The 26,844-nt window shown below is 47.6% G+C and overlaps 1 protein-coding gene across 1 annotated transcript in view; it reads right to left on the bottom strand.

Moving 5' to 3' along the window:
* SLIT1 (slit guidance ligand 1) overlaps positions 1 to 26,844 on the bottom strand; it is a 213,079-nt gene that overhangs the window by 31,081 nt on the left and 155,154 nt on the right. The window contains exons 12-23 of the mRNA XM_007940050.2: positions 24,418 to 24,581; positions 23,638 to 23,661; positions 23,334 to 23,478; positions 22,501 to 22,575; positions 22,176 to 22,319; positions 18,818 to 18,961; positions 14,288 to 14,454; positions 13,294 to 13,426; positions 10,691 to 10,759; positions 7,439 to 7,510; positions 4,722 to 4,793; positions 3,442 to 3,513 (exon numbers count right to left, since the gene is read on the bottom strand). Of these exons, the coding sequence (XP_007938241.1) occupies positions 3,442 to 3,513; positions 4,722 to 4,793; positions 7,439 to 7,510; positions 10,691 to 10,759; positions 13,294 to 13,426; positions 14,288 to 14,454; positions 18,818 to 18,961; positions 22,176 to 22,319; positions 22,501 to 22,575; positions 23,334 to 23,478; positions 23,638 to 23,661; positions 24,418 to 24,581 (1,281 nt within the window). The remainder of the gene's footprint in view (positions 1 to 3,441; positions 3,514 to 4,721; positions 4,794 to 7,438; positions 7,511 to 10,690; positions 10,760 to 13,293; positions 13,427 to 14,287; positions 14,455 to 18,817; positions 18,962 to 22,175; positions 22,320 to 22,500; positions 22,576 to 23,333; positions 23,479 to 23,637; positions 23,662 to 24,417; positions 24,582 to 26,844) is intronic.

Here is a 26,844-nt window from a genome sequence, read left to right as displayed (position 1 = left end):
GGGGGGGGGAATGTCTCTAGATTTTGAGATGGAGACCAGATCAGAATGTCACTGGGTATTATTCAGCTCTTGTGGGGTTGGAGGAAAAGTAGCCAAGTGCATGTTTAAACTCCAAGCATAACAAAGACACTGAGCTGGGAAAGGTGGACTCAGTGCCTGCAAACATCACGCAAGGCAGCAAAGAGAGCTGGGGCAAGGCGTGACTGCAGCCAGGAGTTTGCAAAAGAGGTGAATTAGTCCCAGTGCAGCAACCATCCCAGTGTCCAGCAGAGACAAGTACAAATGGAGAAAAGCATCTCTGACTTAGGTCCTCAGGATTCCTAAAGATCACTGTCAACAAAACTTGAACTCACAGCCAAAAATTCGATGGGCTCAGGTATAGCAAGGATCGTGGGGCTGGCACAGGACCAGGCAGTGTTTCGTTCTGTTGTGCACAGGGTGGCTATGAGTCGGAGCTGACTCAAAGGCACTTAACAACAACAACAATGGAAATGTGTACCTGTAAATGGGAGAGAGAAGAACAATAAACCACATGGTCCTTGCCTGGTCTTTGTCCATCTCCACCATCTGGAACGGGAATCCCAGAACATTTGATTGTGCTCATGAGGAAACTGTACATAGACCAAGAGTCAGTCATTCAAACAGAACAAGGGGATACTGCGTCAGGGTTGTATGCTTTTACCACACTTATTCAGTCTGCATGCTGAGCAAATAATCCAAGAAGCTGGATTATATGCAGAAGAATGCAGCATTGGGATTGGAGGAAGATTAATTAACCATTAGCATATGAAGATGACAACCTTGCTTGCTAGAAGTCAGGATAACTTGAAGCACTTACTGATGAAGATCAAAGACTACAGCCTTCAGTATGGATTACACCTCAACATAAAGAAAACAAAATCCTCACAACTGCACCAATAAGCAACATCATGATAAATGAAGAAAAGATGGAAGTTGTCAAGGATTTCATTTTACTTGGATCCACCCTCAACACCTATGGAAGCAGCAGTCAAGAAATCAGACAATGTATTGTATTGGGCAAATCTGCTGCAAAAGACCTCTTCAAAGTAGTAAGGAGCAAAAATGTCACTTTGAAGACTAAGGTGTGCCTGGCCCAAGCCATGGTATTTTCAATAGCCTCATATGCAAGTGAGTGCTGGACAATGATTAAGGAAGATCACAGAAGAATTGATGTATTTGAACTGTGGTGTTGAGAAGATTGAATGTACCACTGACTGCTAGAACGAACAAATCTATCTTAAAGGAAGTAGAGCTGGAATGCTCCTAGAAGTGAGAATGACCAGACTTCATCTGTCATACTTTTGGTCATGCAAGAAGGACCAGTCTCTGGAAAATTATAATGGGTAGAGTGTCAGTGAAAAAAGGGGAGGACCCTCAATGAGATAGACTGGCACAGTGACTGTGACAATGGGTTCAAGTATGGCAACAATTGTGAGGATGGCACAGGCCCCGGCAATGTTTTGTTCTGTTGTACATAGGTTCACTATGAGTTGAAACTGACCTGAGAGCACCTGACCACAACAATCATCAAGGTTTACTCCTGCTTTCTTCCACCCGCTCAGTCTCTACATGTCACCATTGGCTTTCTTGGAATTTTCTAAAATTTAATTCTTCCATCATTCCCTTCTATGTATAGAATAAAATCCAAACTCCATCTTAACGTGGCATAAAATGCCCTTCACAACCAAATTCCAACGTACCTTCCCAGACTCACTATTTCCTAGTCCACGCTACTCACCCAGCCAAACACCTGCATCCTATGCCAGACAACAGAACATCCCTAAATATGCCATTTACTTTCTTCCTCTGTGCCTTTGCACATGCTGTTCCCTCTACCTGGAATGACTTTCTCCAAATGGCAAATTCCTAATCCTTCAACGACAGCATAATGGAACCTCTTCTGTGAAGTTCCTTCTTTTGAATTTTCTTTATAATATCCCAGGTGGCCACAAAGGGCAGAAACTTTGTGATAGTCAATTCTTCAGCACTTGATTCCTTGTTGGTATTCAGGACATATTGATTGAGGCAACAGAGTGAAGAATAAATAAAGAGCTTTAGAATCAGACACACTTAAGTTCAACCCTGTCTCTGTTATTTCCTAAGTTTATGGTCTATGGAAGCTACTTAACTTTTCAGAACCTGGGGCTATAAAATGGAAATGATGAATCCTACCACTTAGAACAGAGCCCCTGACCCCTCCTAGTCCCGTGGCAGATATCAATTACTGCACTTTTCTCACCATGGTGTGGTGCTCAGTGTGGTGCTTAAGGCAGTCCCTGCTGAATGCAGAGCTGGCGCCTAACAAAAAGTTACTTCTCATCTCAGTCGTGGAGTAAATGAGCCACTCCACCTAAAGCACAGAGCATATAGTATTTGACCCAAGCAGACCCTCAGTGCATGGAAACTATTAATATGTTATTTCCTCAGGTATGAGATTGTGACATGCAGCATTGATTTAATATGTTTTGATGGAGAGTAGAGGTGGAGAAACATTATCACATTAATTGTACTCCTCATTTGTAAAATACACTCTGATTTCAAATAGATTAAAATGCAGAAAAGGCAAGTCTTAGAACTGAGAAAATCCAGTGAGATAGTTGAGTAAATGAACTTCCAGAAGAGATGCTGGGACCCCTAAAACGCTCTCTGACGTGGGTGTGTCTGCCCACTCAAGCCCCTGGCTGGAGAGTGGGGCAGAGGGCAAGAGCAGACTAACACCCAGAGTCCCAGCCCCAGCCCATCTGTTTGAATGCTGACTCTGACAATAGCACCAAGAGACCTCGGAAGAGAAGGTGTCTGCCCTGCTCCCAGTCTGATTTCCAGACTAGGATGGTCCTGCCACAGCCTACTACTACTTAAGAATCCTCCTGATGCTGCCAGATGAATGGTTTGGGAAGCAAGTCTACATCCAGTTATGCCACTTCTTGGGGTATTAAATCTCCGGAACCTTTCCCTGTTGTGTGAAGTCAGAGGTGTGATGCTGATGTAGTGCTTAAGAGCCTGGCCTTTGGAGTCAGAAGGCTCCATCACCTACCAGCTATGCAACTTGGGGTGAGCTCCTCAAACTTCTGGGGCCCATTTCCTTGTGTGGAGAATGGGCATAGCAGTGCCTATGTTGTAGGATCGCTGTGAGTATTAAACTAGTTAATGCAGGTGAAGTGCTTAGCAATCAGTAAATGGTCATTACCACCTTCATTATTGCTTGTGAAGAAATGTTGTCGTATTTCATTGTTGGAGAAGATGAACCACTACTGAATGTGTAAGAGTCCCAGAGGGAGCACATTTGAAGTTCACAAGCTTATCAGCTGCAGGATGAAAGCAACAAGCTCTGACCATCTCAGGAGATGAGGTCTTTCCCAGAATCCATGTTCTGTTTTAAGTATCCGAAGATACCCAAAGAGTTGGGCCAGAGTTACTTACAGGTGAGACAGGGAGGTCACGTCTGCAAAGATGCCCTCTTGGAGGGTGGAGATGTCATTGCCGTGGAGGGACCTGAGGAGATAAGAGGCTGTTGGGACCTCACTTCAGAGGCAGAGATGGGAGAACTGAAGTAGGGACAGCCCCGCTTTCTGCTGAGAGGGGACTAGGGCTTATCCTTCAGATCCCTCAGTCAGTGCTATGAGGGAGAGGGCTCCAACTCAAAGCTCCCGCCCTACGGAACACGGGGAAGAAGAAGGCAGTGATTCAGACAGCCCACCCTGTCTTCCAGTCCTTTAAGAAGACTCTGTTTTTGCTATCATAAATAATCTCAGGGGAGCTCTGGGGGTGTAGTGCCTAAGGCACTTGACTGCTAACCAGAAGGCTGGCGGTTCAAACCCACCAGCCACTCCTCAGAAGGAAGGTTGGGCAATCTACTTCCGTAGTGATACTGCCTCGGAAACCCAAGGAGGGGTTGCTATGAGTCGGGTCTGACTCCCTGGCACATAACAACAACAACAAATAACCTCAGCACTCTCTTTGTTTCATAAATGGAGTGTGTGCACCTGTGTTCCTCCTCTAGGCCTGAGGGGAAGGAGGCTTCCTCGTGTTAGGCAGTTAGTACAACCAGCCACAGGCTAAGACTGGAAGAATGTCACTTTGTTCTGGTCGGGGCTGACAAAGGATTCACGCATGAAATCGTGAGAGGCATTACAACAGATACAACAGAGGGCTTTGATCACAAACCAAAAAAACCCAAACTCACTGCCATGGAGTCGGATTTGACTCATAGCAACCCCTTCCTTGGGTTTCTGAGGTGCACTATGGAAGTAGATTGCCCAACCTTCCTTCCAAGGAGTGACTTGTGGGTTTGAACTGCCAGCATTCTGGTTAGCAGTGAAATGCCTTAGGCACTAGGCCACCAGAGCTCCTTTTGATAACAAGGCAATGGGAATTCTTAGAAATAGTTCATAAATCTCTTGCAAATAGTCTCAGTCTGAACAGGAGCCTCATATACAAATGAAAAGCTACCTTATCCTGGGTACCTTCCCCATATACATACACACACACAGCAAATACAACTTGGGAGAGACTGCAACCTCCATTTCTTAACTATTTTCCTGTTCATTACTTGGCTTCTGAAGAGGCTTTAATGAGAATGTACTGATTTCCCACCTTTGGGCACAGCATTGGCTCTGATGGGGGTCCCGGAAATGGGTCCTTTATGCCCTCTAGACGGGAGGCAGGGCCCTCTGTGGGCAGAATGATGCTCAGAGACTTACAGCAGGCGCAGGGAGCGGAGCCCCTGGAAGGCCAGTGGGGGGATGCACTGGAGGGCGTTGTAGCTGAGGATCCTGCAGGAGGGAAGGAAGGGCCCAGCGTCGGTGCTCCGAGGCCCAGACAGGCAGGCAGCACAGCGCATCCAAGCCCTCACATGCACAGGATCATTTTGCAAAACAGCCTTCTCGCGCTCTTTGAGGTAAGGCAGAGCTTTGGATCAGAGTGCAGGCAGGGCCCAGCTGCCTGCATCAAGTCTCAGCTCTGCCCTAATAAGCCATGTGATCTTGGGCATAGCCCCTAATCTCTTTATGCCACAATCAGTTCCCTCCACCGTAAGTAGTGACAACAATAATGCCAATTTTGCAGGGTCCTTTTGTGGCCTACATGAGAAAACCCGGCTCTTAGCACAGTGCCGGGCTGCAATGCACCCTCAATAAAGGACAGTTGCTAGTTCTGTGGTTGAGAGCATTTCCCTCAGGGAGGTGGCAACAGCAAGGGACCCAGGAGGGATTCCCTCTGAAGTCAACACAGGGGCCAGGGCCTCCTTGGAGGAGCCCACCATCTCAACCATCCCTTCCAAATGACAGCTGAAGTTCAGGGACATGGAACAACTTACCCTTTAGGGAGCTGTGATGGTGAAGATGCTACTATTACTATCCCCATCCTATAGATGAGGAAACTGAGGATCTGACAGGTGAAAGCACTTTCCCAGAGTCACAATTATTAAGTTAGTAAGCTGGGAGTTCAATTCACTTTCTCAGTTTCCAGAGTCCACAAGCTAAACCACCCTCCTAAAATGTCTACAGATAAAATGTAGACAAGCCCAGACAAGCAGATTAGTACGAAGGAAATGATGCTTGTAAGAGCCCAGGCTGGAAATAATCCAAATGTCAATCAACACATGAACAGATAAACAAACTAGGGTAAAATTATATCATGGAGTACTACTTAGGTATAAAAAAGAATAAAGTACTGATACATGCACCAACATGAATGAACCTCAAAATAATTAAACTAAATGAAAGAAGCCATATAAAAAGAGTGCACACTGCATGATCTCATTTATAGAAAAGTCTAGAAAATGCAAACTAATCTATAATGACAAACAACAGATCAGCAGCTGCTTGGGGGGCGATGGGAGGGCAGGAGGGAAGGTTACCAAGGAGAATGAAGGAACTCTCGGTTTTGGTGATGGTTCCTTGGGTATACTTTATGTCCAAACTTTCCAAGTTGTAGTCTTTGAATGTGTTAAGTTTATTGAAGATGAATTATACTTTAATAAAGCTATTTTTTAAATAATAAAGAGTACTGAGATATATCACAGGAAATGGCTCTGTTTTCCCGCAAAGTTGCCAGTATCATTTAGACCATGGTTTTCAATCTCGGTGCTACCGACTTTTGGGCCGGATCTTTTTTTTTTTTTTTTTTTTTTTTTTTTTTTTTTTTTTTTTTTTTTTGCAGGGGCTGTCCTGGGCATTGTAGATGCTTAGCGCATCCTTGGCTTTTATCCACTAGATGGCAGTATACTCCCTAAGTTGTGGCAACAAAAGTGTTTTCAGACATTGCCAAAAGTCCCCTGCAAGGCAAGCTCCCCTCCTTTCACCGAGAACCACTGCCTTAGACCATGGAGGATTCACAAAAGGCTCACTGGGACCCGGAGAGTCCTTCCAAAGCCAAATCTCACCAGGGATGAACAATCAAGTTGCCAGGTCGCCATGGAGACGTTGAGCAAGAAATTAGTTGACTAGTAGATCCCTGGGGCAGATAAGTACAGGAGGCTAAAGCAGAAGGGGCATTTGATGGCCTCAGGCCCACACTCTGCTCCTGGTGGCCTGGCTGGGGCAGGGATCCTTCCCTTCTGGGTTACTGACCTACTGCTTGGCTGCATTGGAACCTTGGGAAAGTCCCTGCACTTCTTGGCACATGATCTGTAAAGTGGGGTGTTGGGAAGGTGAAGAAGATACACTCTTAAGCATTAGGCAAATATAAGGGAAGTGGTTAATACTTTCTGATCACTTGCTTATAATATAATTAAAGCAAGCATTAAAACATCTTAGAATATGGATGCGAAAATGTTCGGAGAGTGCCTGTTCACAAAAGTCCAAACTGGAGACAACTCAAATATCCATCATGGACAGATTAGGAAAGTATGACATATTCCTACAAAGGAATCCTATGTATGCATGAAAAGGAACAGAGCACAGCTTCATGCAACAACACGACAGAGCTCATAAACATGTTAAGCCAAAGACAGACATAAAAGAATATACTGTATGACTCAATTTATGTAAGATTCAAAAACAGGCAAAATTACACTGTATCATTTATAGAAATGCACATGTCGATGGCAATACTATAACAAAAGTTGCAGAAATGATCATAATAAAAGTCAGAATAGGGGTTACCTGTGAGCAGGGGAGAAGATCAGAAAGGGACAGAGGGAGACATTTGGGCTGCTTACACATGTGCCAGCTTTGTGATCGTCAAACTGTGTATTCATATTTTTTGTCTTTTTCTGTATATATGCTGCATTTCATAATAATAATAATAAATGCTTTTAAACAGTCTTTGAGACCTGCAGGCCCTTGCACACTCTGCGAGTGACGGACAGGGCAGCAGTGCACAGCAGAGGCTGCAGCTTGGAGGAAGTACCAACCACCACCCATCTGCAGTGGCCACGGCCACTCTTCCCCATTCCCCTCCCACCGCGAGGACTCACAGAGTGGTCAGCTGGCTCATGTTGGTGAAGGAGGAATTGCTTAAGGAACTGATCTTGTTGTTACTCAGGTCCCTAGAAAAGACAAAGAAAATCATCCTTTATAAAAGTAGAACTCAACCCTGACTCACTTTCATGGGCTGTTTCTTCCCCCCACCCACACACTCTTTTGTCCCCCACCTAGGTGGATCAGAGGCTCCAACTGACACCCTGGAGGGTGGGGCAGGAGTGGTGGTGGAGAGATGGAAGTGGGCGGTGGTGGTGGAGAGGAATTTGGTTCACAGTCAGCTACAGCCTTCACTCTGCTCCTGATCGCCTTCCAGGTCCTTGGGGCTTCATAGCTCCATTTCTGCACCAACTACTCGCCTCAGCCCACTGTGGTTGTAGCCTGGTTCCTGGCCACTTCACACCACAGAAATGCTCTAACCAAGGGCACCAGCTACCTCCCAACTGCCAGATCTCTGTTCTCTCTGGCTAGCACTTATCAGAGGCTAATTTATTAGTCCTCCATACAGTCCTAAGAGGGAGACAGTAAACCCATTTTACAATGAAGCCATGAGCTCAGAGTGATTAAATAACTCAGCTGGTTCCTGGAAGTAGAGCTGGATTCAAACCCCAGTCCATCTTCCGCAAACCACAGGTCACCGTGTGCTCCCAGAGTGACCAGGCAGCATCTTGGCATGACTGATCACCCTTGTGCCTCTTCTCAAAACCTTCTCTTCCCTCGAACCCCTCACATCCTCCCGTTCTCCTCCTTCCTCTTTGGCCATGACTCCTTAGTCTTGGGTGAATGATTCTTTCTTAGCCATTAAGCTTGGGGATCACTAAGGCCTTTCCTTGTTCTTCTTCTTTAATGCGCTTTGGGTACCCCGAGGGATGCTCCTGGCTTCCCTCACATCATGGGACAGGACTGCCATTATCACCCTCTCTCGTAAGCACTTCCTCCACCTCATGTCCTACAGCACCTCAAAGTCAAGTCCAAATCTTGTTCTTTCTCCACCCCTGCTTCCTGTGCTATGCTCCTCCCAGTTAACAACTCCAACAATGAACGCAGAAACAGCCCTGTCCATATTTCCTCTATTTCATTCTACTCATGTTAAATTTTAGGTCTTGCATGTGTCTCTGTACATGTTTCACATCTGTCCCCTCTTCCTAAGTCCCTGCTGATGTCAAGCCACCATTTCTCATCTGGCATCTACCTTGGACTTCATCTCTCCACCCACAACTATGCCCTATTTCAATCCATCTTCCGCATGGGTGGAAACCACAGCAATCTTTCTATGACAAAATCTGACCAGGTCACTTCCCTACCAAAGAACCTTCAGTGGCTCCCCTTTGTCTGAAGTATGACCTCCAGACCCCGTAGTCTAGCTACCTGTCAGGTCTTCCTTGGTCTGGTTCCTGTCTCTCATTCCTAGGACTCCCTTCATGCCTTTCAGGCTTTGGTTTTACTAAATTTCTTTAAATTCTCTGAGCATACCATACCTCCGTGCCTCTGGATATACTGTTCCCGATGCCCAGCTAGTGAACTCTAATTTGTTTTCCAAGCCATTCCTCTCCCCCAGCTTCCCACCCTTCTTTGAACCACACCTCTAGTCTACATTTACCTCTGTCCGAGCACTTAGGTATGCTACATAACCTTATTTGCTTCCATTCCTCTCTCCTATATCTCCTTCACCCCTAGCATTCTGGAGGAAAGTCTGTGATTTAGGGGCTGTCACATCTGCTTATTAACGTAGCTCATGGGTCAATAAATGTTTGTAAAATGAATCAATGTCTCCTGCCTTTATTTTCTCTTAGTAAATTTTCCTTTCCATAATCACATTAAAAATATTTCCATTGTTTTTAGACATACGTTTAAGAATTGTATTGAATGGTCAATATGCTTTGTGGTTCTTCCTTGTGATGAAGACATGGTAGTATTTTGGCCCCCAAGAGGCAGTTTTCATAGTAAGTACCAGCCTGGCATTAGTCTCCTTTCCCCTCCACTCCTCCTCATGTGTAGCCTAAGCACAAGTGCCTCAAATTAGATCAAAGAAAGTTTGGGGAAACTTGTCATGTTAAGTCCCTCTCTTTGGTACTTGGTCACCAGCCACTGATCACTCTATTCCCTATCTGGAATGCTGAAAACAAATTCACTAGGTCATTAGCAAAGATGTATACTGGAGCTGCAAAACTCTCTAAGCCAGTGCTACTCAAAGTAGTCAGTCCTTGAAGAGCATGTTACTGTCCACAGCAAGATAAAGACCGTGTGTCAGAATGCAATCGCTAGGTCACTAAGCAAACAAGTGAATTTAGTTAAAAAAAATTTGGCAACACTTTCTTGATGAAGGAAGTAGTACATTGATTTACATTTTTTTTTTTTTTGCAAGTTCCTCATCTAATTTAAGACCCATAACAAATAGTTCTTGGACTGACATTGGTCCATAAACCACACTTTTAGCAGCACTGTCCCAAGCAACACTAAGATGGAATGTTCTCTGAAATTCTCCTCGGTAGAACCTGGCCAATGAGTAAAGAAAACTAGAGTGAAGAATTACCCTGTAAGACTAAGAGGAACTGAACTTATTCTTAAGGCTTACTTTTTGCTTTCTTGTAGTGTAAAAAGGGTCAGCAGAAGCAATAATAGAAGCTGGACTGAAGAAAAACTCAGTTACGGATGTATATTTTTAGTTGCCATATATCAAATTTTGGGAGCTCTGGTAGTGTAGTGCCTAAGGCACTTGACTGCTAACCAGAAAGCTGTCAGTTCAAACCCACGAGCCACTCCTCGGAAGGAAGGTTGGGCAATCTACTTCCGTAGTGACACCACCTCAGAAACCCAAGGAGGGGTCGCTATGAGTCGGGTCCAACTCTATGGCATATAACAACAACAACAACATCATACTTTAGTTGGGTACCAAGGTGGGGCTGAGAAAACGTTTTCCACTACCCTGTACTTCTTCCCTGGCCCCTACTCTTACAAGGCTGACTATCAGTAACAATAATTATCAGCCTAGAGGAGGTTTGAGGAGACAGTAGGAGCAGAAGCGGACAGGGTCCCACCCAGGTGAGACTAGAACAGTGCAAGTCACAAGCATGGCCACTAGGTGGCAAAACAGCTCTATGCAGGGGTGTCTCCGGAAGGGAGTGGGATCTGCCTAGCAGCTGAGTCTCTAGGAAATTCCAGCGTGGCTGGAGCCACGCAGTTAGGTGCCAGTGCTCCTCCTGTCCTTTGAGGCAGGTCCTGGATCCAAGCGAAGTCTGGATACTCACACAAGTTGTAGGTACTTGAAGGTGGACAGCTGTCCTGGGACGAGTATGAACTGATTCCCATCCAAATAGCTGCAGGAGAGAACACAGCAGGGTGAGTGCCCCCATCTCGACCTCTGGCAGTGCTCAGGTGCTAGGGAGACCATTCCCCTGCAGCCAAGACCTCCTCACTCATTTCTTCCCCTATATGTAGACCACAGGAGCTCTGGGGGTGTAGTGCCTAAGGCACTTGACTGCTAACCAGAAGGCTGGCGGTTCAAACCCACCAGCCACTCCTCGGAAGGAAGGCAGGGCAATCTACTTCCGTAGTGGTACGGCCTCAGAAACCCAAGGAGGGGTCGCTATGAGTTGGATCTGACTCAACTGCAGTGGGGTAGATGTCGACCACAACCTGCCCAGAATCACTATCAGAAGAGGAAATAGGTAAATTTGGGGGCCATTTGGGTAGATGCCACCTGGAGAACCTGGTAAAAACCACTGAGACATGCAGCCTTTCTTGGTTTCCTTCCTACTTCCCTGACTTGCCCTCTCAGCCTCCCTCCTTGTCCATAGGCCCTGCTTGGGGCTCAGCTCCAGCGCTGTTCTCTCCTCTGGGCCTGCTCCTCTCTGGGCTACATAGATCTGATCTGCATGTTACTACCTCTCAGAACCACCTTCCACCAGGTCTTTCCCGTACCTGCTCACACAGGGTGCGAGGCCCCTCCTGTGGAAGCTCCAGACCCAGACAGACCCAAACCTGAACTCAGTGTTTCCACCCAAAGCAGCTTCCCCTAACCATCTGCTTCCAGCTCCCCTCTACAGCCAGTCCCAGGCCCTGAGGTGGCTCCTCCCACCGGTCCCTTTCACATCACCCTGAATGCACACTTTCACTCAAGCCCAGGTTCTTAAAGCAGCCTCCTCCATTCTCCCATCTTGGCTTCCCTCTGGAGTCCACTATATCCATGGCCACCTAAGTCATCTCTCTTAGAACCAAGCCCACCACAACTCCTTCTAAGCCCAACACTTGGTATTCAAGATGCTCTAAACCTGACCCCACTCCATCAGCTATCCTGGCCTTGTAAGTGGAAGTTGCTAAGCAGTGACACATGAGTCAGGAACTGGCACAGGACTCCCACCAACTGCAGCCCACCTCCACCGCCCTCACTGCCCCCCCCCCCCAAAATTCAGCGAAGCCAGTGGCAACAACAGCAGGGTTTTACTCATCCACACCCATCACTCTGCGTTATTCAGAGGGACTTCCTGCTCCCGTCTCATTTGATCTTCTTGGCTGCCCTTGTCAATAGAACTAAGTAGCCCCATTTTACAGCTGAGGATACTGAGGCTTAGAGAAGTCCAGGGATTTTCCAAAGTTCAGCTGCTCCTGTCAAAAAGCCAGACTGGCCCATCCATCCCTATATTCCTAGGGCTGCCTAAGCATCAAGGTGAAAACATGGTCACACAAGGTTTGTAGAGCACTAACCCTACAACAGAAAACTGGGCAAAGGATGGGCAGGCCAGTCACAGGAGAAGGATGGCTGTGGTCAGTGTGCTCATGAAGAAATGGGCAGCCTCACTGGTCATGAAAGAAATACAAATGAAAACCTCATGTGCTCACCACAGGGAAGGGAAAACTCCGCCATTGAGGCCTGGGGTGATCCATCCCAGGACATAGGAAGAGCTCACGAACTGACCATCCATTTGGAGGTGTCCGTTGAAGAAGCCCTAGCCTTCCTCCCTCTGTTTGGCATGTAATCTGCACCGACACTCAAAGCAGCATGGATATCAAATCAGTAAAGACTTGAACGTCACAATACCCGGTGCCGAAGAGAGGGCAGCGTACACCTATTCACACACCGCGGATAGGAGGGCAGGGGATCCAGTCTTCCTGGGAGGTCCTAGAGACGTACACTCTTTGGCCAGCAGTTCATTGATGGGTTGTTGATGATAGTAAAAAATCAGAAACAACTTGAATACCCAGCAATGGGGGATTGGTTTGATAGCTCATGAAAGATTCATGATGGACATCAGGGGATTGGTAAAATCCACATGTGAGAGCCGATGACTGAGGGGAATGCTCGGACGTCAAGTGGAAGAAGTCTTATTACTTCTTATTTTAAAGGCAGAGCTTATTGGTTAGTTGTCTTCTTTAAAGTGAGGTCCATGTGTTCTAAATTTTAAACTGCAGATATTTTGGGTTGCTGTTGTTGGGTGCTATGGAGTTGATTTTGACTCATAGTGACTGTATATGATAGGGTCGGTCTGCCCTCATAGGGTTTTCTGTCTGTAATCTTTACAGGAGCAGATATCCAGGCCTTTTTTCCATGGAGCCTCTGGGTGGATTCGAACTGCCAACCTTTGGATAGCAGCCAAGCACTGAGGCAGAGCTGAATTCAAAGGAGTGAGCATTCGTTGTGGATGCTAGTGCCATTAGGTGCTCCTACAGCAGGGACTCCAGAAGAAGCTCAAAGCTTTCTTGGAACTGGTGTTTTCTGCAAAGCTCTAGCCCCAAGATCAAAGGCAGCTAATAGTTGCTCTTGGGGACCTCCTCCTCCTGCCACTGCCAGGCCCAGCCCCTCAGGAAGTGTTCTTTGCACTCCAACCCCATGGGATCTCTGTGAGCTACTCACAGCTCCGTGACGTTCTTGGGGATGCCTTTGGGCAGAGCCCGGAGGTGTTTGTTGCTGCATCGGACCACGGTGTCCAGGCAAGTGCACTCCTGGGGGCACTGAGGGCGGGGCAGGCAGCCCCCTTCCTCTTGACCTAGGGAGGAAGGCAGGATGCCAGGGTCAGTGAGGTTGGTGGCCTTCCTAAGACCTCCTGCAGCTGGAGCCAGGCTCCGTGACTCTCTCGGAACAGAAGCCCCTCCTTGACAGCACCTTGGCCACCAGATTCTACATATTTCCTCTTTGCTGTACTCACCTCCAACCAGGGCCAAAGCCCCCAGAACCTGTTTTGAGGTTAAAGTACACTTGGGTGGATCTCCTCCAACTCAGACCCAAGGTGGACCTTGGTGTGGAGAGGAGGCCATTTGGGGGGATGCCCATTGTGTGCCAGACACTAATCTAACACGGTCCTTAACAACCTATTAAAGGGGTGCCATATCATCCCTAGACTGCAAGCACCATGAGGCAGAAATGTGTATCTTTTTTCTCTTTGCTCACTGCTAGAGCCTACACAGCTAGCTTGGCACATGGAAGCCCTCCAAATGTATTTTTTTAATGAATGAATTTCCCTTTTATTGAGATCTATAAAGGTTAAATAACCACATAAAGGTTAAATAACTTTTTCAGGTTATAAAATGTTGCCTGTGATTTCCTCCGAATGATGAGAAAATAGGTTATGTTTACTTCCTTCTTTCAACCCTACTTTCTCATATTTTAATAACTAGTACATCATTGCTCTTCTAATTGCACAATGACACCACCAGGCAGGGGTAGGCATGAGAGTAAGAGGGGCTCTCCTTGTCCCTCACCCTTCCCTGCAGACCCCTCCTCTCAGCTGCACATCAAGGGCTCTGCCCACCTACCCTGCCCACCTATGCCCTTCTTCCTGACATGCCCCACCCTGTCAGAGTAGCCTCAGCTCACCCTTGCCCAGCTGCCCAAGAGGCCCACGAGTTACCTTCCTCACACCTGAAGTCTGGGAAGGCCACGTCCTGCAGGGGGATCTGCCGCAAGAAGTCGGGGTTCTGGCACCGTGGGTTCCCCGTCACGATCTTCCTCTTCCTTAGCCAGTCACCAAGCCAGGCCAGCTGGCAGTTACAGTTGAAAGGGTTGGCCAGCAGGTTTCTGAAAAAGGAGGGTCATGGGACTACAGCAGACACCTGCTGGTCTGAGATTCCCAGCAGAGCCCTTTCCTGTCTACCACTGTAGGATTTGCCATGTACTGGCCACACAGCACCCTCCACTCTTCCCAGACAACCAACAGTTACCAAGATGGACTCTCTGGACTCTGGAGGCAGGGTTCACTGACATCTACAGTGGGGAGACCCTGCTTCAATGAACTGTAAGGAGCTGTCCCTCCTGGAGTGAGGTCTTTAGATTAATCACTCAAGAGGATCATCCCCATCCAGTCAGTCTGGCCCTGCTCAGCTGCCCCTCGAACTCCTTTCTGAGGGGCTGTGCAAGCTGGTCTATGAGCCACATAAGAAACCCAGAATCCTTTCTGCCTTCCCCCAACTCTCAAGACCACTGTTCTCCAAGGGTAGCTGAATACTACTCCAACACTATCCCAGAGAACAAGACAGAGGCCTCTGTGATATCCTCAAACTCTAAGGCATCTAACCAACTACTGTCAAAACTAAATTAGCCATCACCCTCCAGGGTGGCGGCTGAGTCTTACTGCAGGAAGCTAGGCAGTTGATGCTGCATGACCACAGCCCCTCGCCGTCACATGGCTGTGATGTATTTGTGCATGTGAGCTGCCAGCCGCTGCTCTGTAACCCATGGATGAAGTAGCATTGCAGCTCCAGTGACACGCTCAGAAATTGCCTGGGATACAGACATTGCATCTGGGTAACATGAATTTCCCAAAGCACTCCTGACAACCGTGACGAATGTTCTGGGTGATATGCCTCAAGGGGTTCAAGAACTTGGGAAGCTGCCAGCCTGGGATTTCTTGCCACCAGTCATGACCACACCCAACCCAGGTTGGCCTTCAGCTTGGCCACCCAAGCCATCTCTGGTGGAGGAACTCTGGAGGCCCGGGAAACCACACTCACTGAGCACCCTGCTTTGTGACCTTATCTGCTCTTTGTGAAAACTGGACCCTTTAACCCTGATGCAGTAAGTTATAATCTGCTTATTCTCCATGCTGAGTGTCCATCTTTGCTCATCCTCAAATGTGGTCCTAAGTGGGACTAACTCACCACCAGAACGGAGGCCAAATAACACCCTCAAATCAGTTCTGCTCTCAAATGTCACTGACTTCCCCAAGGATCTCTTCCAGACACTGCAATAATTCCTAAGGGAGGATCCTGGTTGAGTGATGATAACCTTCGAAGGAATGCCTTCAGGGGTCATCTACTTTTTTGGATCTGTGCATTCTGGTGTGCTGGTTAAAGCCCTATCTCTTATCAGATCCAGGCTTCGCTCTCTTCAGTTTTAAACTGTGAGATAGGCATCTCAGGAACAGACCAAATGGGCTTATAAAATGGTGCAGTCATTGTGGAAACAGTTTGGAAATTCCTCAAAAGGTTAAACATAGAGTTACCATATGACTTGACAATTAACTCCTAGGTATATACCCAGGAGTTGAAAACGTGCATTGACACAAAAATTTGTACATGAATATTCATATTATTCACAGTAGCAAAAAAAAAGAAGAAGAAGAAGAAGGAGAGGAAACAACCCAAATGCCTATCAACTGATGAATGGATAAATAAAATGTGGTATAGCCATACAATGGAATATTTTTCAGTCATAGAAAGAATGAAGTACTGACACATAGTACAACATGGAAGAACTTTGAAAACATTATGCTAAGTGAAAGAAGCCAGACACAAATGCACAAATATTATATAATTCTATTTAAATGGACTACCTAAATAGACAGTAGATTAGTGGTTGTCAGGGGCTTGGTGGGAGAGATGTGGAATGCCTATTAATGAATACGGGATTTCTTTTTTGGAATGATGAGAATATTTGAGAATTAGATAGTGGTGGTAGTTGCACAAGTTTGTGAATACAGGCAGTCCTTGGGTTACAAACATCCCACTTATGGAAAAGTTGTATTTGCCCTTTAATATTATATAAATTGGACAAATTTATTTTAAAACGATTAAGGAGTTCTGGTGGTTCAGTGGTTAAAGCATTTGGCTGTGAACCAAGAGGTTAGTACTTTGAATCCACTGGCCACTCCACAGGAGCAAGATATGGCACTCTGCTTCTGTAAAGATTTACAGCTTTGGAAACCCTATGGGGCAGTCCTCCTCTGTCCCATAGGGTCACGAGGAGTTGGATTGACTCAATGGCAGTGGGTTTTAAAACAACTGAACTAATCTCTAATCACACAGATTCTCCATCACCATCACCTTCATCTGCTGCACATGCAGCTTTTACATTGAAAAGGCTTGCAGCCGTTTCTTGCATTAAATCAAACCCAGGGCCTTGTACAGTCTGAAGTTAAGGTGGGGTTGGGGAGAGTCAATCTAGGAGGGCAAGTGGGGAGGCCTGCTGGACCCCTTCCTGGCTTTTCTCAAGCCCTTGGGTCTGATCAGATGGGCTCTGAATTTCCAGTCTCATACACACCCTCAGCCAAAAGCCAACCATCAACTCCCACCAACTCCAAAGGTCCCTCTTAGATGCCTGGGACATCATGAACCCCACCAGCACATTCTCAGAGAGTTTTCCAAAATTTCTGCAACCTGCCACCCCAGGACTGAGGCAGGGCTGTGAGGGAGAGCTGTCCCCCTGTTGGCCTGAGTGCTACCTGCCTCACGGACAGAGAGGGAGGTTAAGAGCATGGGCAGTGGTGACCCAATTCCCCTCAGCCTGTCCTGCCCTAAGGAGCTGAATGAGTCACGAAGGTTTAAGTCGGACCCTGCTCCTCAGCCTCTTGCTCTCCTTCCCTCCTGCAGACTGTCCTGCTGCTCTCAGACTGAGGTGTTGTCTCCCCAGTCAAACTCCTGCTTCAGGGTTGAAGTTTACATCCTGACCTCCAGGGAGAATAACAGTAAAAATAGCTCCTGTTTATGGTATGTATTAGTTTCCTATTACTGCTATGACAAATCACCACAGGCTTGGTGGCTTAAAACAATACAAACGTATTATCTTACAGTTCTAGGAGTCAGAATTTCAAAAGGGGTCTCATTGGGCTAAAATCAAGGTGTTGGCAGGGCTGCATTCCTCATTGGAGGTTCTGTGGGAGAACTCACTTTCTTGCGTTTTCCAGCTTCAAGAAGCTGCTTGCATTCCTTGGCTCACGGCCCCTACCTCCATCTTCAAAGCCAGCAATGGCCAGTTGAGTCTTTCTCACATAGTGTCACTCTGACTTGGACCCTTCTGCCTCCCGCTTCCTTCATGTAAGGAATGAGACATCTGTGGGAAGTCATTATTCTGCCAGCCACACAGAGTAACCATAATAATAATGGGGCTACTTCTGCTGCTACAATAATAATAATTAACACTGTAACCGCTCCGACTCATAGCGTCCCTGTGTACAACAGAATGAAACCCTGCCCAGTCCTGTGCCAGCCTCACAATCCCTGCCATACCTCAGCCCTTCATTGCAGCCAATTCATCTCCTTGAGGGTCTTCCCCTTTTTCACTGACCCTTTAAAACATAGCATACTTCTCCAGGGACTGGTCCCACCAACACCATGACCAAAGTGTGTGTGGTGAAATCTGGCCATTCTCACTTCTAATTCACATTCATTCTGGTTGTACTTCCTCCCAGACAGACTTGTTTGTTCCAGCAGTCCCATACCTACCACCACTACCCTCACGATAATAGCAGAGAACACTGACTGAATGTGTTTTGTGTACCAGGCCCTGAACTAAGTTCTGTGTATACATTAACATGAGGATATAGGTGAATAGTAACAGCTTCATTTCACAGATGAAGAAATGGAAGCTCAGAGAAGTGAAGAAACTTACTTGACAAAAACCCACAGTAAGTATTGGGTGTAAGTAAGTACACCCAGGCCTGTGGCCCCAAAGTTCCTTCTCCTCTTCTCCCCTGTCTCTTACAGAAATGGCAAAAAGGGCCTGTTGTCCTTGGTTAACTGCAAATCCCAACAGGAAGCTGGCAATACCAAGGCCCCTTGGGCAGAAGTGCCCACTTCAACTGGGCCTTTTTGTAAAGGAAGAGCCTTGTAAAGATGGTAGGGAAGTGAGTTCAGCTTCCTAAAGACCCCAGACCCCACCACCTCCAGCCCCAGGTCAGCCATAGACGCCTCCTTTAGCAATTATATCTAATCCTCACAATAACCCAACATAATAGGTGGTCTTACCCCTGTTACATAGACAGGGAAACTGAGGCTCAGGGAGCTTAGAGGCTTTGCTGAGGCCACACAGATAAAAAGTGCTGGAGCTGGGATTCGAGCCCAGCTCCAAAGCCCTCTGCTCTGGCCCAGCATTCAGCTGCCTAGGGATGGGGGTGGTGTTCCTGGGGTCCAGATGGCTCGCCTGTCCCTGAAGAGCTGGGACTTACAGCGTGGAGAGGGACTGGAGGGTGTCGAAGGCTCCGGGGGAGATGGTGGTGATCTGGTTGTCGTACAGTGAGAGGAGCCGGACGTTGCGCAGACCCGTGAAGCTGTCATTGTGGATGCAGCTGACCCGGTTGTTCCTCAGCATCCTGCAGGGGAGGGAGGCAGTGAGGGAGGAGGCGGGGCTCCGCGCTGTATCCCGCAGGCTGGATCTGTCTGCACGAGTGGCTTTGGCCACCACTCGCCAGTTCACAAATTCTCCTCCGGGGGCACTGAGCCACAAGGGGGGAATCGTGAACCCAGGTGGACCTCTGCTGCTTGACTGATAGTTCTACATACCTGCTGTCACCTCAGGAGCTCTGGTAGTGTAGTGCCTAAGGTGTTTGGCTGCTAATCAGAAGGCTAGAGGTTCAAATCCACCAGCCACTCCTCAGAAGGAAGAGCGGGCGATCTAGTTCTGTAGAGATGCTGCCTCGGAAACCCAAAGAGGAGTTGCTATGAGTCCAATCAACTTGACAGCAGTGAGTTTGGTTTGTTTGGTTTTGCTTTCACCTCCAGACCATCTCTGCCCCTAAAATGTGTCGGAACTCTAGCCCTTCCTCTCTACGCCACCCAGTTGGGTGATGGCACCTAATCTGGCCCTCACCTTCACTTCCTGGATGGCCAATGGTTCTCCTTACCTTTAAGCCTTGCTCCACATCAATGCCCAAGATATTTCCTTAAAACCTAAATCCAGCCACTCTGCAGTTTACAGCCCATAAAAAAAACCCCCCAAAACTCACTGCTATCCAGTTGAGCTCAACTCAGAGCTACCCCCATTGGGTTTCCAAGGCAGTAAATCTCTATGGAAGTAGAATGACTCATCTTCCTTTCACGAAGCAGCTGGTGGGTTTGAACTGCCAACCTTCTGGATAGCAGTCAAATACCTTAGGCTTTGTGTCACCAGAGCTCCTGCAGCCCTTAGTGGCCTCCAAATTGCCCACTGAATTATGTTTAAACTCTTCACTGTTGCCTGGGAGACCCCCTCCCAACCAGCCCCAGACCATCTTCTCAGCCCCATTCCCCAGGGCTCAGCACACACCTGACCATCCTGTCCTCTACACATGCTGCCCTTAGTCACATCACCAAGCCTTTCCCAGGCTACTGTTTCTTGCTAGAATGTTCTTCCTCATCTATCTCTGCAAAAATCATTATCCTTAAAAACCTGGCTCCATTCCCCTCTCCAACCAAAACCAAAGACAAAACTACAAGCCTAGCACAGAATAGGCAATTCATGAAAGAAATTAAATTGGTTTATGAACACTCATTAAAATGTTCAAGGACAAATACGTGAGCAATATTGAATCTTTGCCTGCCAGATTAAAACATCACACCAGAGTCACAGGAATGAGGGCCAGTGAGCACTTGCACACCTGCTGGCAGGAGAAGGACTTGAGGCCTGTCTGGGGCACACTTAGTTCTAAGCATCAAGATCCCTGAAAGATGCTTTATGCTTTCCCCTGTCAAGTCCACTTTTAGGAATTTACCATAAAGGAAAAATCATGGATGGACACAGAATTTAATTATAAAGATACTAATCACAATATTAAAATGCCCTGGTGACAAGGGTTAAGTGTCTGGCTGATAACTGAAAAGTTGGTGGTTCAAACCTACCAGCCATTCCATGGGAGAAAAGACAGGACCATCTGTTTACATAAAGACTACAGTCTAGGGAACCCTATGAGACAGTTCTATTTTATCCTATAGGGTAACCACGAGTAGGAATTGACTTGAAGGGACACTATAACAATCACAACATTGCTTGGAATAAAAACACATTGGAAACAGCCTTGATTTCCAATAATTACATGATATATAAACCAAACCCACTGCCGTTGAGTGGTTCTGAGTCATAGTGACCCCACCTTGGGCTTCTGAGGCAGTAGCTCTACGGAAGTAGATTGTCCAGTCTTCCTTCTGAGGAGTGGCTGGTGGGTTTGAACAGCCAGCCTTCTGGTTAGCAGTCAAATGCCTTAGGCACCACACCACCAGAGCTCTCTGGATAGTTGGTGCATTATGGGGATCTCTGCTCCTTGCCTTGCACCTCACTCACGTGCCTTGACTCTACATCTTTCTCTGCCCCAGTGCTTGCCCTTCCTCTCTCTGTCCCTATCCAAGTCTTTCCTGGAAGGACAAAGGGGCTGGTTAAATAGCGCATGGCCCCCTCATTCAAGAATATTTAGCAAGTATAAAGAAGCATGAGGCAGTCCTCTGTGAACAGCCTGGAAAGACGGCCAGGCTATGTCGACAATTGAGAAAAGCAAGCTCTAAACAAAGTGCACAGTCAAATCCCTTTCTGTAAAACAAACAAATAAAAATCTACGGGAAGTCCCATCACACATTTATTCACCTTCCACAAATTCAACTCTATGTGCTCAGAAAGCAAACCTAGAGCCCTCCTGCAGAGCTGGGATTTAAATTTAGGAGGTTGCTTCTAGATAACCTAGATATGTACTGGTTGTCATCCAGTACAGCAGCCGATAGCCACAGCAGCAATTTAAATTAAATCAGTAAATGAAATGAAAATTCAGTGCCTCAGTAGCACTGATTGTGAGGACATTTCATTCTGTTGCACAGAGGGTCTCTATGAGTCGGAGCCAAGACGATGCTACCTAACAACAGAAACGATAGCACTAGCCACCCTGAGTGCTCAGTAGCCACGTGTGGCCGCTGGATTGGGCCTCACAGATACAGTGCGTTGCCACTGCTGCAGAAGTCCTGTTGAGTGGCATTATCTGTTGGACACTCTGAGCATCCACATGATCAGGTGAAGAGCCAGTGCTGCTTGGGCAGGGAGGGGTCTCCCTGCAGATTCAGGGAGGGGTGGGTGATCTCAGGATCTTACTGAGCACCTGTGTCTAGTTAGATCTGGCTGGATTCTGAATTATAGGATCACAGAATAGCAGGGACGATCCAACATCCCTGCGCCCCTGTCTATACCCACTTGAGTCCCGCCGCAATGTCCCTGCCACATGGTCATCCAGCCCCTCCTGCCTACAGTAGTATTGGCCATTCCTAAACACGTGTGTGGCTGACCACAGGACAGCCAGAGGGGCCTCCATCCTTCCATTCTCTCACCAGGGACCAACCCCACATCCCAGGAAACAGCAAGAACAGGTTTCTCTATGAGCTGCTGACATTTGGCCATTTGTCCCCACCACAGTCAGGGTCCTTGGCTGCCCCCTTTCTCCTGCAAGCTTAGGGAAAAGGCTTCCCACCCTCTCTCCTCCTTTCTTTGGAATGCATACACCCCACACTGAGGCTTGGCTTTTGCCCCACTCAGGGCAGCTGGCCCATCCAGCCACCCCGGCCCCGCACACTCACAGGGTCCTCAAGCCATCTAGACCCCGGAACATGCCACTCCGGATAGATTCCAGCTGGTTAGCGGTCAGGTGCAGCTCGCTCACGGAGGCTGCGCCCTCAAAGGCCCCGTCTTCGATTTCTGACACCTTGTTGTTGCTCAGGTTACTGGGGAGAGGAGTAGGGGAGGATTACGGACACCTGCACCCTGGGGCTCAGGGCTTTCTCTTCCTGCACCCAACCCCCCTCCCCATGCACTGGATCACTGCCCCCACTGGGAGCCCCCCACCCCCGACCCCATCCCAGGGGCCAGCAACCCAACTGCATCTGCCCTCCAAGGCTGACTCACATTTTCTTCAGATGTGTAAGTTTTTTAAACATCCCAGTGGCCTCCAGGATGGAAATTTCATTGTTGTTCAAACGTCTGCAAGAGGCAAAGAAGAGAATGACACATCCACGTTGCTGGGCGCTGTCTAGTCTGTTCTGACTCACAACGACACTGCAGGACAAAGTAGATCTGCCCCATAGGGTTTCCTGGACCATAATCTTTACAGGAGTGGATTGCAGGTCTTCACTCCCAGGGAGCCACTGTTGGGTTCGAACTGCTAAGCTTTCGGTTAGCAGCTGAGCACTTAACCACTGCACTACGAGGGCTCCTTTGCACATCTCTAAGTGATAGATATTAGAGTACCCTCTGAAATGAAAACATTTGGGACTCCAATGGTTGGGACTCCCAAAAGAATTTAGTTGGCATGCCAAACTGATCTTATTCCAAAGGGAGTTTCAGCCTAGTGCTAGGGGGTAGATGGAAGGATTTTGGCATTAAAACTGCCATAAAAATTTGCATAAATAAATGACCAATGTGTGCAGTGTTCATGCACATATACAGCTAAAAGGATCGTTTAATACCAAACTTGAGCTAATGGGATCAAGCCTCTCCCCCAAAGAAGGCAAAGGCCACTCCTTGCACAGGCTGGTGACCTGCTCTGGGTGCTGCAATCTGCTGTGAGGGGAGTGTAGGGCTGGGAGTCAGAAGCAGGGGCTGCAGGAAGGGAGTGGCCCTGCCTCCCGCCAAGCCCAACGGCTCCTGGGGTGGGGTCTCTGGTGGGCCTCCAAACAGGGCAGGACCAGAGAAAAGCCCAAGGTGGGTCCAGGGAGGATTAGGTAAAGGGGGCCCCTCACAACTCGGCCGTGGACTGGGGGATGCGTTCAGGGGTCTTGGTGAGCTTCAGGTTGGAGCACTCCACCACGCTGGCCTCGCAGCGGCACTTGTGTGGACAGACCACATCATTGTTGCACTCGCTGTTCAGCTGGTAATCCTCCGTGCCTGCAGGGAAGGGCATGGCCTGGGTCTGAGGGCTGGGGCAGGCTCCCAGGAGCCTCTGGCTGGCAGGCCTCCATGTCCCCTCAGCGTAGAGTCCAACCTCTGCCCACTCACTACTGCCACCCACCTCCCAGGCTGGCCTTGGCTCCCCCGCTCTCCTACCTGGGATGAAATACTGCTCCTTGGCTGGAGAGAGAAGCAGAAACAGCATGATGATGGTATCATCCAGGACCCACAGGAACAGAACAGGCCCTGGCCCCACCGCCCAGTGAAAATGGCCCCAGGGCCCTTCTGCCCAGCCTCTGTGTTGAGAAGGTCTTGCTATGGTGCACAGATGGTTTGCCCAGGCCAACGCCAAGGTCATACTCAACTAAAATCTCTTTCAAGGAATGTCACAAACCACTGGAACTCGCCTTGTAGTAACACAAGACAAGGGCCTGTGCTACCTTCACAGAAGGGCATGGGCAGCAGTGGGTCAGGCTCCAGACAGGACCTGAACTCAGAAGGTGGCTACCTCGTTCCCAGCCAAGTGCCGGGCTGATTGCAGTTGCTGGGACCATTCTTGCTGTCTCAGAGCCTAGGGGCAGCTCCTATCTCACTGGTGAGTGTTTCCCAGCCTCTCATGTGTCTTAAAAGACTTGAAAGCAATGGCAGGAGAGAGAGCTGGCCTGGGATTAGAGGGCACTGGGCCATTGTCTGAGTCCTCGCTCTGGAACCTGCAGCAAGTCCCCCTCTCCTCCAGCCCTCAGTGAAATGAGCACTGGGACTGAACAACCACCCAGGCTCAACACTAGAACTCGGGGCCTCTCCACCCTCCTGTAGGGGTCCAGCAAGCCAAGGACATCCTTCCTGGGGCCACTCCAGAAGGATTACTGGGGCCCTAAGCAGACGGAAGACAGATGGCAGGCAGACAGACAGATGAGCAGGTGGGCAGGCGGCTACCTGAGCACCGGAACTTCTTGCTTTTGATCTGCCCAATGCGCTTGTTGGCGAGGCGTCGGGGGCTGGCACAGCGGGCCCCGCTTGTCTCAATGGGGTTAGTGCGTAGGAAATCCGCCAGCCACTTGAGGTTACAGTCGCAGATGAAAGGGTTCTGGGCCAGATGCCTGTCCAAAGGGGGCAGATGTCAGAAACAGAAACCACAAACCTTCCCTGACCTCCACCTGGACAGATGCCTCTAAGTGCCATCAGCTCAGGCCATCTGACTTAGTGGCCTCATCCCAGACTCCTGCCATGGGGTGCCCTGCTCTCCCAGCAGCAGAATGAACCCTGGCCTGGCATCTGCCCACCTCAGCCCAGACCTCACTTCTTCATCGACTGTCCATCACCTCCAGGGCTCTACCCTCTGGAATCTTGTCCAGATACCTGGATGGGGCCTAACTTGGTCCAGGCACCCCTGCCGCTCCCTTTTACAGCTTTCCTCCCCATTTTCCACTGATTCCTGGATCCTCTCAGCTCCACCAGGTGGGCCAGGCTCCCTCGCTGCTTCTGCATCCAGCTCAACATTTGTTTCCCATTTTAAACTTTCAATTTGCACACAGAAGATGTGTTGGCTGTGTACCCAAAGTAGGGTTTTCAGCTAATTTACAACACCAGGATTTATAGACTGCTGAGGCATCCTGCTCAGCCGCCCTATTCACACCTGTTTGTGTCTTAGTGTCCTAGCCTCTGCCTGAACCAATTGCTTCCCTTCATCACAATCTTGGTAGAAAATCACTGAAAATCAATTCAATTTGTTGTTTAGGCATGTACCCAAAACATTCATGCTGGGAAGGGGAGCAGTAAATACATATTTTTTAAGATTGGGCTCTTTGTGTCAAAAACAACCTATAAAACTTAAACCACCCACAGACACAAGCGGCTTCTATGTAAACCTAAGTATTTGATGAAAATTAGAATTTCTAACAACTGCAAAGGGTAGGGAGCTGGGGAGGAAAAGTGCTCAGGCGTAAGAAAAAAATCTTGGAAAAATAATTATGTTAAAATCACACCCAGAAGTGTGCTGTTATGTGGTCTTGCAGCTCTCTCCATAAACATTTCTGACAATGGGAGGACAGGGAAGGGGAGACTGATTCCCCAGTGTCTTTCTTGGAACACTCATTGAGGAGTCACACCTAAAAATCTCTTGGGGCAGATGCTCAATATCATTAGTCATTAGGGAAATGCAAATTAAAACCACTGAGCTACCACCTCACACACACCAGAAAGTCTATTATCAAAAAGACAACATTAAATGTTGACAAGAATGTGGAGGAACTGGAACTCTCATGGACTACTGGTGGGAATGTAAAGCAGCACAGCCACTTTGGAAAACAGTGGCAGTTTCTTAAAAAGTTAAACAGAGGTTTTCCATAAACAACAACAACAACAACAACAAAAAAAAAACACATTGCTGTCAAGTCGGATTCGACTCATAGGAACCCCTCCTTGGGTTTCTGAAGCAATATCACTATGGAAGTAGATTGCCCAACCTTCCTTCCAAGGAGTGGCTGGTAAGGTTTGAAGTTTTCCATATGACCCAGTAATTCCAAGAGAAATGAAAACATATGTCCACATGGAGATGCATATGCTGATGTTCGTAGAAGAACTATTTATAATAGCCCACAGTGGAAACCATCCAAATGTCCATCAACCAGAGCTATAAACAAAATGTAGTATATCCACACAATGGAGTATCATTTGGCAATACAAGGAAACAAAGTATTGATACATGCTACAACACAGAGGAACCTTAAAAATATATTAAGCAAAAGAAGTCAGCCATAAATAGATGACATCATATATGATCCCATTTTTATGAAATGTCCAGAAAAGGCCAATCCATTGAGACAGAAAGTAGATTAGTGATTGCCTGGAGCTGTGGCTGAGAACAAGGATTGACTGTAAATGAGCACAAGGGATTTGGGGAGGGTGATGAAAATGTTCTCAATTAGATTGTGGTGATAGCTGCACACCTCTGTACATTTACTAAAAATCATGGAATTGTACACGTAGAACGGGTGAATTTTATAGTATATAAGTTATACCTAATGCAGAAGTATTGTAGCTAAAAGACAAAGACTCTTTTAGGCATAACCACCCATCACTATCAAATGAAGAAGGAACATTAGGATTCAAATATCACCATGGAGAATCCCTACACTTCAGAATAAAGTATGAAGTGTGTTCACCAAATAAATTGCAATGAGAAAAGGAGATGGAGATGAAGCCTGTAGACTCATGGGTCTAACAAAACAAAATTCATTGACGAGATTAACCACTGGGGAGGGTACTCAGAGTATCTGACTGTACCTTAGATCTGCATTGCTTTTATTCTTGTTCCAAATTTATTTTGGTTGTTGATATATAAGAGTTGTTCATTAAAGTTCA

Source organism: Orycteropus afer, unplaced genomic scaffold, assembly GCF_000298275.1.
Source record: "Orycteropus afer afer isolate SDZICR_OR568_19922 unplaced genomic scaffold, OryAfe1.0 scaffold00064, whole genome shotgun sequence".
Taxonomy (NCBI): domain Eukaryota; kingdom Metazoa; phylum Chordata; class Mammalia; order Tubulidentata; family Orycteropodidae; genus Orycteropus; species Orycteropus afer.
Note: the sequence above shows the minus strand (reverse complement) of the source record. Positions and strands in the feature narration are given on the sequence as shown.